Source organism: Zingiber officinale, chromosome 2A (assembly GCF_018446385.1).
Source record: "Zingiber officinale cultivar Zhangliang chromosome 2A, Zo_v1.1, whole genome shotgun sequence".
NCBI classification, from domain to species: domain Eukaryota; kingdom Viridiplantae; phylum Streptophyta; class Magnoliopsida; order Zingiberales; family Zingiberaceae; genus Zingiber; species Zingiber officinale.
The window spans coordinates 150,133,551-150,149,281 of record NC_055988.1 but is presented as its reverse complement, the minus strand read 5'-3'; the positions used below and the strand labels follow the sequence as shown (position 1 = coordinate 150,149,281).

General features: G+C 36.9%; 2 protein-coding genes and 1 long non-coding RNA gene across 4 annotated transcripts; 1 reads left to right on the top strand and 2 right to left on the bottom strand.

The window, feature by feature from the left end:
• Positions 1 to 2,699: 2,699 nt before the first annotated feature.
• Positions 2,700 to 6,467, bottom strand: LOC122042662. 2 transcript variants are annotated; one of them, XR_006129331.1, is made up of 2 exons: positions 6,080 to 6,467; positions 2,700 to 3,086 (listed from the first exon to the last, which is right to left on the bottom strand). It is a non-coding gene; the product is annotated as an uncharacterized LOC122042662 (long non-coding RNA). The 2 variants fall into 2 exon arrangements; XR_006129330.1 differs by having other exon boundaries at positions 2,700 to 3,074.
• A 2,058-nt stretch (positions 6,468 to 8,525) lies between these two features.
• Positions 8,526 to 12,371, top strand: LOC122042661 (probable hexosyltransferase MUCI70). Its single transcript, XM_042602900.1, has 7 exons — positions 8,526 to 8,821; positions 8,905 to 9,081; positions 9,425 to 9,496; positions 9,569 to 9,765; positions 10,379 to 10,794; positions 10,880 to 11,064; positions 11,727 to 12,371. The coding sequence occupies exons 1-7, from the start codon at positions 8,707 to 8,709 to the stop codon at positions 12,098 to 12,100; spliced, it is 1,536 nt and encodes a 511-aa protein (XP_042458834.1). The 5' UTR covers positions 8,526 to 8,706; the 3' UTR covers positions 12,101 to 12,371.
• A 299-nt stretch (positions 12,372 to 12,670) lies between these two features.
• Positions 12,671 to 15,273, bottom strand: LOC122042660 (dr1-associated corepressor-like). Its single transcript, XM_042602899.1, has 7 exons — positions 15,137 to 15,273; positions 14,960 to 15,070; positions 14,422 to 14,494; positions 13,862 to 13,955; positions 13,410 to 13,526; positions 13,259 to 13,325; positions 12,671 to 13,180 (listed from the first exon to the last, which is right to left on the bottom strand). The coding sequence occupies exons 2-7, from the start codon at positions 14,990 to 14,992 to the stop codon at positions 12,839 to 12,841; spliced, it is 726 nt and encodes a 241-aa protein (XP_042458833.1). The 5' UTR covers positions 14,993 to 15,070; positions 15,137 to 15,273; the 3' UTR covers positions 12,671 to 12,838.
• Positions 15,274 to 15,731: the final 458 nt, after the last annotated feature.

Below are 15,731 nucleotides of genomic sequence, written 5' to 3'. Positions count from 1 at the left end.
GAGCAACGACTAGGGTTCTACACAGAGGAAAATGCGAGGAATGGATTTCCACATGTTAGCGACTTCTCACCGCAGCGGATGATGACGTGGAACTTGCCACATCACCAAACCGCACGAAACCTTAAGATTATCACCGCAGGAGATGAAAACTGTGTGTGTGTGTATGTGTTGTGTTGGGCACCTACATAAGAGACATTATATCAATGGGCTATATATATAGTCATTTACCGTAAGTAAAAAAAATTGGTCGATGCACAGACGTGTATATATAAAATAATGTTACCTTACTTACCTTATGATGCTCACCTTATGAGCATCAAATGTATTTTTTAGAGTTTAGGATTTAATCCTTAGAATTTAAGATTTGAATTATATTATTAAAACTAAAAAAAATTACACATGGTGCCAGATGAGCATCATAAGAAAAGTAGGAAATCATGACTATATATATTGAGGAGAATATGATGCACCACACCTTAAGGTATACATCCCATGAGTATGAGTAATGAATGTATTTTTTTTTTTTTTGACTTTTTTTAGTTTAGGCATTGAACTCTAAAAAAAAATTATACTAGATGATAATGCGCATAATAAAATTTTATATTATATATAGAAAAATAATATCCTGTACACCCTTATGTGAGTGAGCATGGGTGATATCTGATGTGGGCACCTGACACGATCAAAATCTTTTTATTTAGTCACTTTCTCATCTACGTGCAACAACATTTCTCTCTTTGCTCTTAAATTAAAATAAAATCCTCTCTTTTTTTTCCTTTAATTACACACAACAATCAATGTGTTAACCACCGTTGTGGTGCTAATCTTTAAAGACCGGCACCAAGAGTGATGGGTGCTAGTCTTTAAAGACCAAGACGAAGGTTGTACTGGTTTTAACCTGAAGTTGGTTTTTAAAGACCAATACCATCACCAAATGGTGCTAGTCTTTAAAAACCAGCACTACAACGATGGTTGATGTATTTAACCTGTGGTGTTGATCTTTAAAATCATTACCATCGTGATTGCTGCATACAATCAAATGAGAGAGAATTTTATTTAAATTTAAGAACAAAGAAAAATTGTTGAGATTAACAAAATTAAATTTTGATCATATCATATATCCACATCGGATGTCACCCATGGTTGTGTGTGTATATCAATATATATATAAAAGTGGGCATTTCCTTAGGAAGCACGTGAGCAAACACGACGCCCATGGACCAGCCATGATGCCCCACTATCCAAATCCACATTCATCGAACCCATCAACTGAAATAAGAGCATCCACCGTCGCGAACACCCTCATGGAACTTCTTCAATATCACGTCAACGCCACGTCAAAAGTAAAAACTCCTATATATTTCTCTACTATTAAAAAAACCTCTCAACAATTTCTTCGTGAGTCTCATAATTTTTCATTAATTATATATAATTTTTTTATCTGTCATTCATATTTTTTTACCTCTCGTATTGAATGTTTGTTTTTTAAATACAAATATTAAAAAAAATTAAAAGCTAAAAAAACTAGAGGAAATAAGAAGCTGCTCCGTCGTTTGAGGGACAAATCCGTCAACAAACCCGTCCCATGTGCTAGCTCAGCAGTGAAAGTGCCAAACTGCGGATGCTCTAAATGGCTACATATTTTGATTTTAAATTTAAAAATTGATTAAATTAATTTTTTATTTAATAATAAAAAGAAATTTAATTTTTTATTAAACATAGAAAGTGTTATTAAATTTTAAAATTTGGTAAAAATAATTAATTTGATAATCAATTGAATTAATTAATTTAGTAATCAATTAAATAAATTAATTTTGTATCGGTTCGCATAGACAAAATTTGTTTTCGAATAATTTGGTATTCTAACTGAATGCTTTGCCTAACGAGAATATTTATGATGAAATGACCCAACATAATCAGTGCGATGTGGACACGTGGACGCCCACGGTCCACATCCACAGTCCTAAAATCCATCGACTGGCCCTTTGTCAATTTATATATATAAAAAGGACACCTTGTTTAATGCTCTTTTACCCAACTGTTGAGTGATAGCTAGGGCATGTTCAATGGTGGAGAAGACCATTGAATTAAATTAATTTTTAGTTCCGTTTATTTGAAAATTTAATATTTTAAAAAACATTAATTAAATAGAGTCGGTTTTTATTTTAAATTTTGAAAATCATTTAAATCGATTAAGTTAATTTTTATAAAATAATAAAAAACTATTGATTTTTAATTTTTTTTATTAAAATGATTAAAATTTAAAGAATTAATCAATTTTGTATAGATTAAATGGAATTTATTTTTTATTATTTCAATTTTAAATAGTTCGATTTGATCTATATTCGATTTTAATGAGAGTATTTATGATGAAATGGGCCAACGTCTTCCTCTCTGCTCAATGAATCTGGAGCAGCTGGAGCAAGCTGTGAGGTTTAGCTGATGGACTAACACGTGGTCCTCGGCGCGTCCACGTTCCGTGTGTGGCCATGGAATTCAGGATCGAGACCGGTCCATGCGGCCGTGCGATTTTAGTTTTAAGTCGGTGCAGCGACTTGACCGCAGGCCGATCTCATGTCCGCGTCACTTCTCGTAGTCCCAATTAATTGGAAAACATAATGTTATTTCTTAATCTAAATGAGATGTAATCAAAAGGTTTTAATACTACAAAAACCTTTTCAGCAATCGACAACGAGCGCAAGTCAAAACCTATATCTGCATTATGCTGTAATTCTTTTCAGCCAAAAAAATGTTAGCTTGATACTAAAAAAATGTAACTCTCTTTGCAAGGAAGCTACAAGATTTGTCGGCAAAAATCCTTTAAACAAATTCATATAAGCACTGAAATGCCAACGACGCCCCTACAATTTTACATTGACAAAGGAAGGAGCATCTTTCTCTTCATCTTCCTGTTCCTTCTTACTTGTCTTGTTACTCTCATGCCGACAAGCATAACAAAAGTAAGAAACATTAGGGCCAAAGCAACCTTCATGTACCGGAAATACAAAGCCACCCCCGAGAAAACAATTAAAGCAAACATCAACAGCTCCCACATCACAAGTATCACGTCCACCCTGCGTTCATGTCTATGTAAGATGCAATGTAAGACGTCTCTACATTTACCTCAAGAATAAAAGAACATAACAAGCCAATGTTAATTGGTAGAATAACAAGAAAAAGATGAATCTAAATCATGCATATAATGTTAAGTATCAGTATAATTTGGACTTCAAGAAGTCTCGCAGTTTCTTGATGTAATAAGATATAGACTTGGTCGAGAAGGTCGAAGCCACTAAATGTAATGATCTCTCACATAGGAGATCCCTTCAGTGTAACCATGTAACTAATCAGAATAGGAAATTGTCACGTAGTTAGACTACACAAAAGAACTCATCATCTAATAAGATGGCAAGTCATTACGTTTATGAAAATGACGAGTATGAGAAACTGAGACTTCCTAGGTTAATGCTAATTTGAGTGAACTAATAAAAGGGTACATTTAATTGGACAACATGACAATAGAAAATTTTCATATATGATATGGTGCGTGCGAACACAAGACATCATATCTATCAGAGACAAAATGGATCCGGAAAGGTTTCAGGATGATTCAGTCTAACCAAAATTGAAGAACAGAAGACTTTATGTTATGATGACGACAATGTTCAGCTGAAGCAAAAGCATCATATATGATCATTGTGCATGATGGAAATCAAAAAGTAGGATGCGCGCCGTTCGCCTTTAAGATTAGTGTTCGCTATCGTGGCGTCGGCACGACCGGCCGTCTCTATACGATCATAGACCAGTCGATCCTCAACCCTGACAGGACGGGTTGAAACTCGACGTGACCGAGCATAACCTCCCCCATGTCTTGGCCATTTGCGATGGTCATTTGCAAATGGTTAAGACGTCCCCTCGGGGCGGTGCGATGGTTAAGACACGGGGTGTTGCCACATGAGGTCTTGGGGTCGAAACTCGGCGTGACCGAGCATAACCTCCCCCATGTCTTGGCCATTTGCACTAATAGCTAGTAGTCACCCGTGATTTACCTCCTCCGTGTTGGCCTAGGGACGGGTTGGCGGGGGCGCTGGGGGCGAGCGAATCGCCTTTTGCCACACGATGGAAATCAAAAAGAAAACAAAGAGAATTTACATTCATCTCATATTAACTAGAGAATGTAGCTCAAGAAGAATGTATATCAATGTTGGAACATTTGCCAAAAATACTAGAAGATGATAATGATGAGTTGCAAAGAGAGAAGAGTTTTTAACATTCTATTATAACTCTAGTAAAGTAAGATTAAAGTGTAATATAGGCCTTGTTCGATGATAGATCATGCTGGAGGTGTATAGTGTGAATGGATTTGTATGTGAGCCAAAACCCTATCATACTTTGTTTTTATCGTCTACTTAGTGCATTTTCACAAAACATTATGTGGAACACCATGGGTCTCCTAATTTACTCTCCCTTTTTGCTCCCTAAAGTAATCTACTGACAAAAGAAGGAAACAAGGGGATAAAACATGAACAGAAAGAGTAAAACGATATGGAGAAATGCTATAGTGGAAGAACTTATTCTAGTGAATATAATGAAGTGTCATGCCCTTAAATTCAGACTGCATTTACTACCAAGTAAAAGGCAGAGGAGACTATACAAGGGCAAGGAATACCAGTCTTTCATCATTACTTGCTCTCTAGATTAGTCTAGACAAAACGAAAAGGCTACTAGAATAGCTAAACCAAGCAAACAAAAAATAAAGTGCGAACCAACACAGACAAAATTTATCATGAAAAAGCACCAAAGTCATCTTATAATTTTCTATGTTGCTACTGCGGCCTATCAGCTAAAATCATTTTGGAGAACAATTTTCACAAGAGCTACTGTGATACTCTTAGCCTGAGTTTAAGAAGCAGTGAAGTCGTGGGCTTTAATAAATAATTTACTACTATTATTTAAAGAATTGTACAACTTTAACTGTAAGCTACAGATTGAGCTTTTGTATCTGCTTTCTTCAGTTGGGTTCAAATTGAGAAAAGAAATGCCAATCCTTAAAAAAAGAGACTTAGTCATCTTTGTTGTCTATTCACAAGAAAGATAACTTCTTTCAAGCTAACTGTACTTTCTGTAATAAGTCAGATGAATGTAGACAACAGAAAGGAGACGCCATGATCCTTGAATTCTTAAAGGTTGTGAATCTTGAGATGGACAGTTAAAAAGGCACCAATCTGCTGTCCAAACAATACCAGACAAGATCTAATGGTTAGCAATCTGCTCCTCAATAGGGTATTATTTTTGTAGTGTAGAAAAGACCTTGTCTTACAAACAAACAACGCAAAGCCTGTGAGAGGAAAAATATTGCTATGTTGGACCATTCTATTGACCAGTCTAGTTCAATCGTCCTTTGATGCTTAGTTTACGAAAGGCCTGGTTTCAATACACTCGTCAAAGAAAACTGAATTCGCCCTCTCATCTCCAGCTATATCCCTAGAGAAAACTTTGTCATGCTTCTTCTTAGAACCTGAGTAATCAACATGGATAATGTAGTAATATGAATTCTATTTAGTAGAAGCTAGATCTTTCTCTAATCGGGTACGAAACTTACCACCTTGTGTTACTAGGCTTCACAATGGACTTTTTAACGTTTGGTTTGTCATCTGTTTCCAAATCTAGTTGGGCAGGACACAATTTGATAGCGAAGATGATCATAATGATCTTATTCCAAAACTAGATACGATCAATGCAATTTGCATCACCCAGATCTGGAGAAACTTCATTCCTGCTCCCAAGAACTTTTAACTGGAAGTTAGCGCTCCCTTGGTTTGGTACTACAAAAATGCTGGCGTGTGCTATAAAAAAAAAATGCTAATTACAGATCCTTGGAGTGCCTAATTCTCTGGTGCCTAGAACGTTTCCGTATGGACTCACGCAACCAAGAAAAAGTATTAGTTTTATCTTTAGTTGCTTATCAAACCTTGATTTGTTTTCGGGAGCTGCAAGAAGATTGAATTTCCAAATAAAGAACGTCTTGAAACGATTTAAGAAAACAAAGAAGCGTAGTCGTCGGATTCGATCAAATTACCGGGAGGATGTGAAGAAGGAGACGATAGCCCACTCGTGGGTGGAGCGCGCCTGGTACTCCCGCAGCTGCTCCGCGAGATTTGATCGCGTTATCATCTTTACAGACCAGATCCAAACAAAACAAAACCGAATAAGCTACTGCGCCCACCGATCAGGCAAGCATCCGCGAAGTCGAGCGAATCGATCCGCCTCCTCCGCCCGAGGGCATCCGGACCGGATCAGATCGGAGCTTCGCCGGTGGCAATCGTGGATCCTCGATAGCCTCCGATGCCAAGAAATCTCGAAGAAGGATGGATCGACGAGGGATTGGAATTGGGGACGGAGAAGAGGTGCGATTGAAATGGCCGGGGGAGGGTTCTGTTTGATCTTCGTGGTCGTGTGTGTTGACTCAAAACATTTGTTTCCACTTCTGGCGTTCATATATTTACGACAAAATTTCATTTTAACCCCCAGAAAACGTAAAAAGAATTGACCGACTCAAACTTTTAGGGCTTTTACATAAAATGACCCTCAAAATTGTTTTGCTTGCTTATATTGTAAAATGGCAAAACCTATTTAATTATTAAAATTTTATTATTTTGTAAAAAGAAGACATTATCTTTAATGTCTAAAAGAAAATGCAAATAAGATAGTATGTTAGCTCTTATTTTGTTTTGAAAATAATATTGATATTATTTTTTCGAATAGCAAAACGGGATAGAACGATGGTGTTTGTTTTAATATATTTATGCATTTATCAAAAAACTATTAAAAAGAGATATATAAATATATATAGTTTCAGTAGTATAAATCCATTGTCGTCTAGTCCGGTTAGGATATCTGGCTTTCACCCAGGCGACCCGGGTTCAAATCCCTGCAATGGAATTTTAATTTTATTAAAGGAAAACAAATTTTTTTTTTTGAAATCCATACAGCATTTTGAATTCAGCCCCTGCAAGTAGCATAAAATTAAACACATAATCCTGCCAAATAGAATAGGATTGGGAAATCCATGCATCATTTGGCAAACCCTACATAAATACTGATATATCAAAATATTTTTTTATTAATTTGATTAAAAAATTAAAATCATTTCAAATCTATTATAGTAGTTGTCATGATTGCTATAAATAAATTTGAATTGATTCGAATTAACGTAAATTGATTTCTATTAAGTTTGAATAATTTTTAGCAAGTTAATAAGTTTTTCTTGATATAATCATATTTTAGACTAAATTTGAATAATTTTATTATATATTATTACAATAAAATTAAAATAAAGATATTTTTAGATGATAAATATACCGTTTTATGCGGCGATAGAAGGTTGGCTATCTGACATGAGTTCAATTGTTAGGGTAGTGGTCAAAGTCAAGATGGTCAACGCTTGGATGCCAAAGAGTCGAGTGGCCAGGTCAATGAAGATGGTTGGTCTGGCAATCAGACCACGACCGGCAAGAGACAAGTTTGAATAGACCGCCGATCTAGCTCGGAATGATACGTAAGACAACCGACGTTCGATACAGAGCAGCAGAATATTAAGGGAGATTGGATAGCTTGTCCGAACGGAGGAAGGTGAGTGCTACAAAGATATCGCATAGAGGGCCACCAAGGTCAATAGAGCGAAGGGGTCCCGGCTGAGCGGCTCCTCCGCTTGGTCAAGCAGCAGGACCTGGCTATGGATGGAATAGAATCCCGCCCAAGCGGCTACGTTACTTGGCCCAGTAATGAGACTACTGTAGCACATCTTGACATCCTTTTGGGAGGTAGTGCTGCTGACACGAGACATGGTCGACAAGCAGATCGTACGACGCAAGCTTCTACTATCTTGTTAGAGATATGCATGCCTTGTTAAGATATAATATCAGAAGTACTTTCCTGATAAGCCCTTTCATGGGACACATTAGAGAGCATTCTCATGCCTCGAGAAACGCACACGTCGCCTACTAGAGCTCTATAAAAAGGGAGGGTCAATAATCGGCGGAGGTACGTGTTGTCTACTATTTATGCATAGTTCTACAGTTGCTCCACTTTTCTACACATTCCGATTATTGACTTGAGCGTCGGAGGACCAACACTAGGGATCCCTTTCCTGACTTGACACTGACGTTTTTTGTTTTGCAGAACGGAGCGAGGTCTTTATCCAGTCATCGAAGCTGCCCCACCTCTTCAGCTTTTCAGTTTACCGCTTTCGAATAGGATCACCGTTATTTTGATATATTTTTAAACAAATTAATATCCATTAGTTGGCAATATTATAATTCTAGAAATTAAATTATACCTGATGAAAAAAATTGAACTCCGGGCTATGTTATAAAGATTTTTCTCATTGTAAATTCGGTGTCACATCAATATTTTTTTCATAATGATTAATGTAATTGTTTTTACATGGGCTTTAGAATGGGCTTAGGCCCAACTAGCCTCGAGGTCTCATCTCTTTTTCGCTTTGACGAAACGATCACCGACGTCGACATCCGCGTCGTCTCTCGATCTACTTTCCCTGTCCTCACTACGCTTCCTCCTTCCTCTCCAATCGATCGCACAAGTGATTTCTCGACTAAATCTCCAGCAATCACAAGAGCTATTAGATCGCGCCACACAGAGCCCTAAGTGCATACCGAAATCAGATTCGCCGCATTCCCGCAGTGGATGCGATCAAATGAAGGGCGTGGGCTAGGAAGGATGGACGCCGAAGCCCAGCGCTTGCTCTCCTCTCGTGCCGCTACTCGTTCGGATAGGAGTAACCGGAGTCCTCGTTCCAAAGGTTTGGCGACCTGTACTGCAAAGATGCGAATTGGTTCGATCTCTTAACGTCCGGTTCTTAAATGTTCGATTTTGGCGATGCAGACTCCGACAGTAGTGCCGCTTCTAACAGCAAGGGCGTCAAAGATCCGTTGAAGATGATCTGGCGACGAGGTTTCACGCGCTTGGTCCTCGTGTCCGCCATTTTGTGGATCCTGCTCATCCTCTTCGCGTTGCTTTTTCACTTGTGGTCTTGCCATTCTTCTATAATCTTTCTATCAGGTAATTTCATCAATTTTTTTTGTACGAGGATTGACCATCTAGTGCTAGTGTTTCTATAATGGTATTATATTTCCTTGGTGGATTAACGTCATGGGAGGAAGGCAAATGAATTAAACTGATTGTCCACGAAATCTTATGGTAAAAATAATCATTATTGTAACTCCAGGATTAATTGTATCTCCTATTGCGCGCTATCTGTTTCATTATTATGTTGTTCATTAGGGGATTGTTTAGCTAACTCAACTGATCTTGATTTCCATCCCCATTTGAATTGACTTTTTTTTCTCCTTTAGGTTCTTTCTTTACAAATTTGTTAAAGGTTGGTGTTGTCAATTTATTGCAGCTCTTTGTAAAAAAGATAGCAAAGTTCTTGTCATGTTAGACACAATGGGTCTCACTCCACAGCCACAACATCGTAAGGCTACTGTTACTAATTATATGAAAAAATATTTTGATAATTTTCTAATTTCTCATTTTGTGTATTTAGGGTGTCCAATCCCTCTTGCAGATGAACCAGACACCATAGTTATTCCAGAGATAACACCTGATACGATTCCCAAAACTCTAAGTTATATAATGGAAGATGAGGGAGGGAATAATAGTGAGAAGTCTCAACCATTATTTGGGGGTCATCAAAGCTGGTTGCAACGGGAAAATAGTTTCAAGTTGAACACAACTACGAAGGTAGATATGACATTGAATATGTAGACTAGTGAAAACTTAAGTGATGTAATCTCTATCGTACCTTTACATTCTGGATTTATTATTTCACATGCCCATAAATGATCCTGATGATAGTTTTGCTATTCTTGGTTTAAGCATGCATTAAATAACTTTGACCTTCTTAATTACATTAGCCTCTTCAGTATTTCCTTTACGATTAATCTTAGAGGAATAGGACAAGCTGATTGAATGAACTGAATTTTTCTGGCTATTGTTTACATGGGTAGGAAAATATAACGATCATTTTTCTACCACATTTCAGGATTTAATATGAAGTTTCAGAGGTTGTAACGGACCGCATGATGCTCTGTACTAGCATTGTTGTCTTGAAAAATATTAATTTGGAATCTGGTGTATCTGACTTGGATGCTTTCATTTTGTAATCCTTTTACATTAACCTCACCTCAACAAACACAGGTGTCTGAGAGTCAGATTAGAAAGTCGCACTTGCAATGTTATTCATATGGATATGAAAGAAATCTGTTTTTTTCCTCCTCTTTTTCCTCCTTCCTCGGATTTTTAGTGCAATAATGAGTTTTGACAGTTTTTATTTACTGATCTCTTCTGTTTGTAGGTGCACTGCGGATTCATTAAAAATGGTGGTGCGGAAATGGATGCTATAGATGTGCAATATGCACAGAAGTGTAAGTTTGTTGTCGCCTCTGGCATCTTTGATGGGTATGATACTCCCCATCAACCATCAAATCTCAGTGTTCGTTCTAAAAAGCTATTCTGCTTTTTGATGGTTGTTGATGAGGTATCCCTTGATTTCATTAAGCAAAATGTTACTGTTAGAGAAGGCAGTGATGGAGGAAAATGGGTCGGCATTTGGCGCCTTGTGACACTACACCATCCTCCCTATGATGAACCTAGAAGGAACGGGAAAGTTCCTAAGATACTAACTCATAGGTTATTTCCTCATGCTCGGTATAGTATTTGGATTGATGGTAAAATGGAGCTTATTGTTGACCCTTTACTAATGCTTGAAAGGTGGGTTATTTCTTTCTATCGAATATATAACTAAATGATGGTAAAAATGTTATGTTTTTTGTTTATAATGCAAATTCTGTTGCAGATATCTCTGGCGAGGAAAGCATACATTTGCAATCGCTTGCCACAAACATCACAAAAGTATCTATGAGGAAGCTGACGCAATCAAACGAAGGAAGCGGTATGCCCGGCCACTGATTGATTTGCACATGAAAATTTATCGCTATGAAGGAATGGAGATGTGGAGCCTTAAAAAAGGGACAATCAGTGGTGAGCAATGCATCATATTTTTTTTTTATATTGAAGCAATGAGAATTATACTGAATATTTATTGGATTTCTATGTTTCTGATGTATATGAACCCACGCAGGATACATGATTGATTGTGTTTTCTCTGGAATGGTGTCCCCCCATGATTACACTATAAGATGACTCCATTGTGATATAGGAGATAGGATTACAGTCATGAACATAGCCTCTTTGCTATTCAAAGATGAAAAGAGTTAGTAACCAACCTGTACACGAGTCTTGTGCCACAGAGCCATAGTAAGACAATATAGCTACTGATGTTAGCGTGGTCTTATAAAGCATTATAATTCCTACTTGATAACTCAAATTTGTCATCTGAATCATAATCTTCATCATTTCTTTCTTCTAAACCATGTTATCATTCTCCATAAGAATTGGATTCCTATGTGCAATATACCATATCGTGCAAATGGTTTTGGCATTCAGTACTAGTTACATTGATAGAAATCTATTTGAATGCCCCTTTTTTCTCCCATTTTCAATAACAATATGTATCCAATAAGTAAACATGTATCTTCTTTTTCTAACCTTACAAACTTAAGCACACAAGTTAATAATTAGTGCTATAAACCTATGATATAATTAGTGCTATAGGCCTATCATAATGCTCATGTCAAACACAGATGTGCCAGAGGGTGCAGTCATAATACGGGAGCACACGACAATGACCAATTTGTTCAGCTGTCTTTGGTTCAATGAGGTCAATCTCTTCACGCCACGGGATCAACTCAGTTTCGGCTACGTGGTGCACAGATTAGAAGGAGCATTCAAGTTTTTCATGTTCCCCAACTGTGAATACAACTCATTGTTCATATTGCATAGGCACATTCGGGAACATTCTTCTGTTATCGAATGGGTTAAATCCCTAGATGAATTTAAGGGAAACCAGAGTGGACTTAAGGAAACCAGGGGAGGACTAGGGCTGTGGACACCTTATCCAGGGGACCTCAGATCCGTCGAACTTCCTTCCGTTAAGAGAACATCGCCTGCAGGATGATCATGCAAAATCTATCCATGTTATATATATTTTCTGTGATCCTATCAGCAAGATTTGTTATCAAGGAACATTTTTTGCAGCCTGGTAACATCCTCAACCCTTTACCCTATTTGTTGTAATCACCTGAGCTCCCAGAAATTCCAGTTGCACGTTTGTCATGTCCAGCAAATTCCAAGGTAAAATGCTTATACCTGCACTTATATTTTCTGTGATATTGTTGCAAATTTTAGTGCTCTACTTGAGAAATTTTTGAACTTTGCCATTGTTAATATTTTGATGGGTTTCTGTTTTAGATAAATTTGCTTCCATCATTATGAAAGATGCACGCAAATCTTTTTTAAATATATAATGGACTAAAGTATGTATTATTCAAGTATAATATAAAAAATAACATGAACATTTTATTATATTATAAATGCAATAGTTTTACATGTAGTCGAGTTTCAGTTTTATACTTTTATATAATAATTTTCATGAAATCAAAGGTGAGTCAAGCACTCGAGTCAAAGGTGCGGAGGTGCCTCTCTAAATAGATATATATATGTCAAAATTGTCAACTAATATCAGTACTTTATCATAATGTGCCTTCAAAAGCATGTAGCCATTGATATGTTTCAAATTACACTAAACCGAAACAAAGTAGGAAATAACTAAATCTGTTCTAGTATCTTCTTTAAGGATGAGAATTATTTACAGGGAGATAAGAGATTCGTTAGTAAATAGAAAGGAAAAAAATCTCTAATCTTCATTGTCATAATCTTCATCTTCATCTATCCGCATGGTTAATTGTACAAGCCTAGATGGTTCGACACCAATGTTGCTTATGCCATCAGGCAATGGCCAAGCAAGTGTCTGGTCATGCCTAGTCTCTGCAGCTGCAGTTGATGTTGCAGCTCCGTTAGCAATGGAAGTCGAGGAAGGATCCTGAGACGAGATAGGGACCTCTTCATCTTGATCATCCAACATAATGTCATCATCTTCGCACTTCACATACCTTTCTTCTCTTGGCCTTGAGGGCGGTCGCCCTCTCCCTCTACCTCTGCCACGCTCTCTAGTGATAGCATTAGCATTTCGCATAGCCTGTCATACAAAATCGTACATTAGAAAAATTAAATGCGCATTAACCTTCACACAGAAATAGTAAAGTATACTACTGACTATCTTGGCAGCTCTCGACTGAAGGTCTACATCATTCTCAGCTTCATCCCTGTCAGTCAGTGTCTTCCTGAGCATATCGATTAGAACAGAAATCAGTGCCTATCGTTGTTGCCACTTATAGCAACATATCGATCGATGATCCAGGCATTACCTTCTACGGCCAATTCCCTTGTCATCTTCAGAGGGTTCCATGCTGCCAAGGTTCGGTACCTTGTTGACGACACCAGTTAAGAAATCATAAGCACTATAAGTCTTCACACATTGTTTTCTGTAGTACTCGTAACAAGCCAATGATTAACTATTATAAAAGAGTTTCTCAGGAGTAAAATGACAAAGACATAATTTAATAGCATCTAAAAAAGCTATCCGGCAACTGAAGAACAAACTAAGAACTGTCAATTCCTCTTGTATTCAGATCGCCCAACTATCGTAGCAACATGCATGAACAATATAGAAAACCCTAACAAATTGTTCATTGAGAGTTATCCATATATGTGTAAACTATATGCTCGATAAGTAACGGTACATTTGCTCCCTAGATTAAACACACTCATACAGATTATGAAATAGTGAATTCACTAAAGAAGAAACAATAGATCTTACAAATGTGAAGAGTTCAATGTCTTGGCTCCTCTTTGAAGAGTAATTTCGTATGTCCGGTCACAAAGATCTTGCAAGAACAACTCCAAAGCCTTTGCTGTGAGCCACACAACAATCAATACATAAGCCACTGAAACCCTGTCTCCAGGAAGTTTGTATGTAAAAGTAAAACTACTTTAATTTTACTCAACATATCAAAAGAATTCCGAAACACGATATGAACTATTTTGTCATCACTATACTGTTTGCCAAATTTGCAAATTAAGATAAATTATGCTAACTTGAACATAAAAAGATCAAAAAAATATGGGCCAGTATATCTATATCTATATCTATATATATAGTATAGAAATGGTGATAACATCAATTAGATTAATTATAAATGCCAAAATAGGCAAATAATGCCATTGATAAGACCAGTTAGTGAGCAAAAACAATTAAACAAGTTAGCATGTAATAGGAAGTATAGAATAATGAATTTATGATGACAAGATAATTTCATGAACCAAAACTAGAAAACCATTCTAAGAAGCAATGAAACTCAGAAATGCTCAGGAACTTACAAACAAGAAGAGGCACAGCCAAGGCAATCTTGCCAACATCTTCATCTGCCTGCATTATCTTTTTTATTCTCAACTATAGCAAGAAAAATACATGATAATCATCAGTTACAACGCATTGCAAAAAACATAAAGCTAGACAGCTAGTCTACATTCATCAAAAAAATTGATCATGCAAACAAATTTACTACAAATTTATCTTCACTGTAAGATCCAATCCCTCATAAAATCCAGCCTCTTCATAGAAAAAACCAAAGGCATATTGGATTCAACTTAGGTTGAAAAAATGCACCAAGTTAACTCATTCCAGAAAAATTAAAAAGGTTCAGGATAAAAACTGCAAATTGTATCTAGGGTTTGCGCAACCAAGCCGCCATGAGGAAAACTCGAGATCTCCTAGACAGGCACGCTATTGGAAAACATCGAATTACCAATCCGCCGAAGCACCCAACGGAGGACCAAAAACAAAGGAAAATCATACGAAGACATTCTAAAATCGACGGGGGAAAAAAAACAAATAACCAATAAAGGAGAAATTTACCGCCGGGAATCGAGATCCGAGCTTCTTCCTCATCTACTAACCATTTGCTTCTCCTCCACCAATTCCAATTGCAACTGCCTCAGAGAGGAACCAAAATAGATCCAGATCCCCCTGGTCGATGAGGAACATGGATAAGATTACAAACTATGAGAACAAGAGGAAAGTTACACTTCTTACCCGTTTGTCGTCGTCGCCGCCGCCGCCGCCGCCGACGACACTATTGTTTTTATTTTCCCCCAATAATTTTCCAATCTAACACGAGTCGCGGTTCGGGAAACGGAATCGGGAAGGGGAATCGGGGCATGGCTTGAGCCCACCTCGTCTTCTAATTGGGCTTTGATTGCCTAATTGGGCTTTTTAATTTCTCAGCTAGCATTATATAAATTATATTTCTTGTGTACGAATTCATTAATTCTATCGATTTAATTTATAATTTTTTAATCAATTTTTAAAATTAAATTTGAAAGTGCTATGACCCAACATTTTAGATTTATTATCTCATAAAAATAAAATATCCTACAATACACCATAATTAAAAATCAAATCGGATATTTCAGATTACATGGGCACCACGGCTGAATTTCCATCCTCATGAGGTTACCGACCAATGCCTCAATTATTTCAATTTTCTTTAATTTTTTAAATTACTAAAATCAGTAAAAATATTGAAGAACCACTCATCAAATTTTAAGATTTTTTTTTTAAAAAATTAGTTTATTATATCAAAACGGACCGAAACCTAACATTTTCAAAACCTTTTGAGTAAACTAAA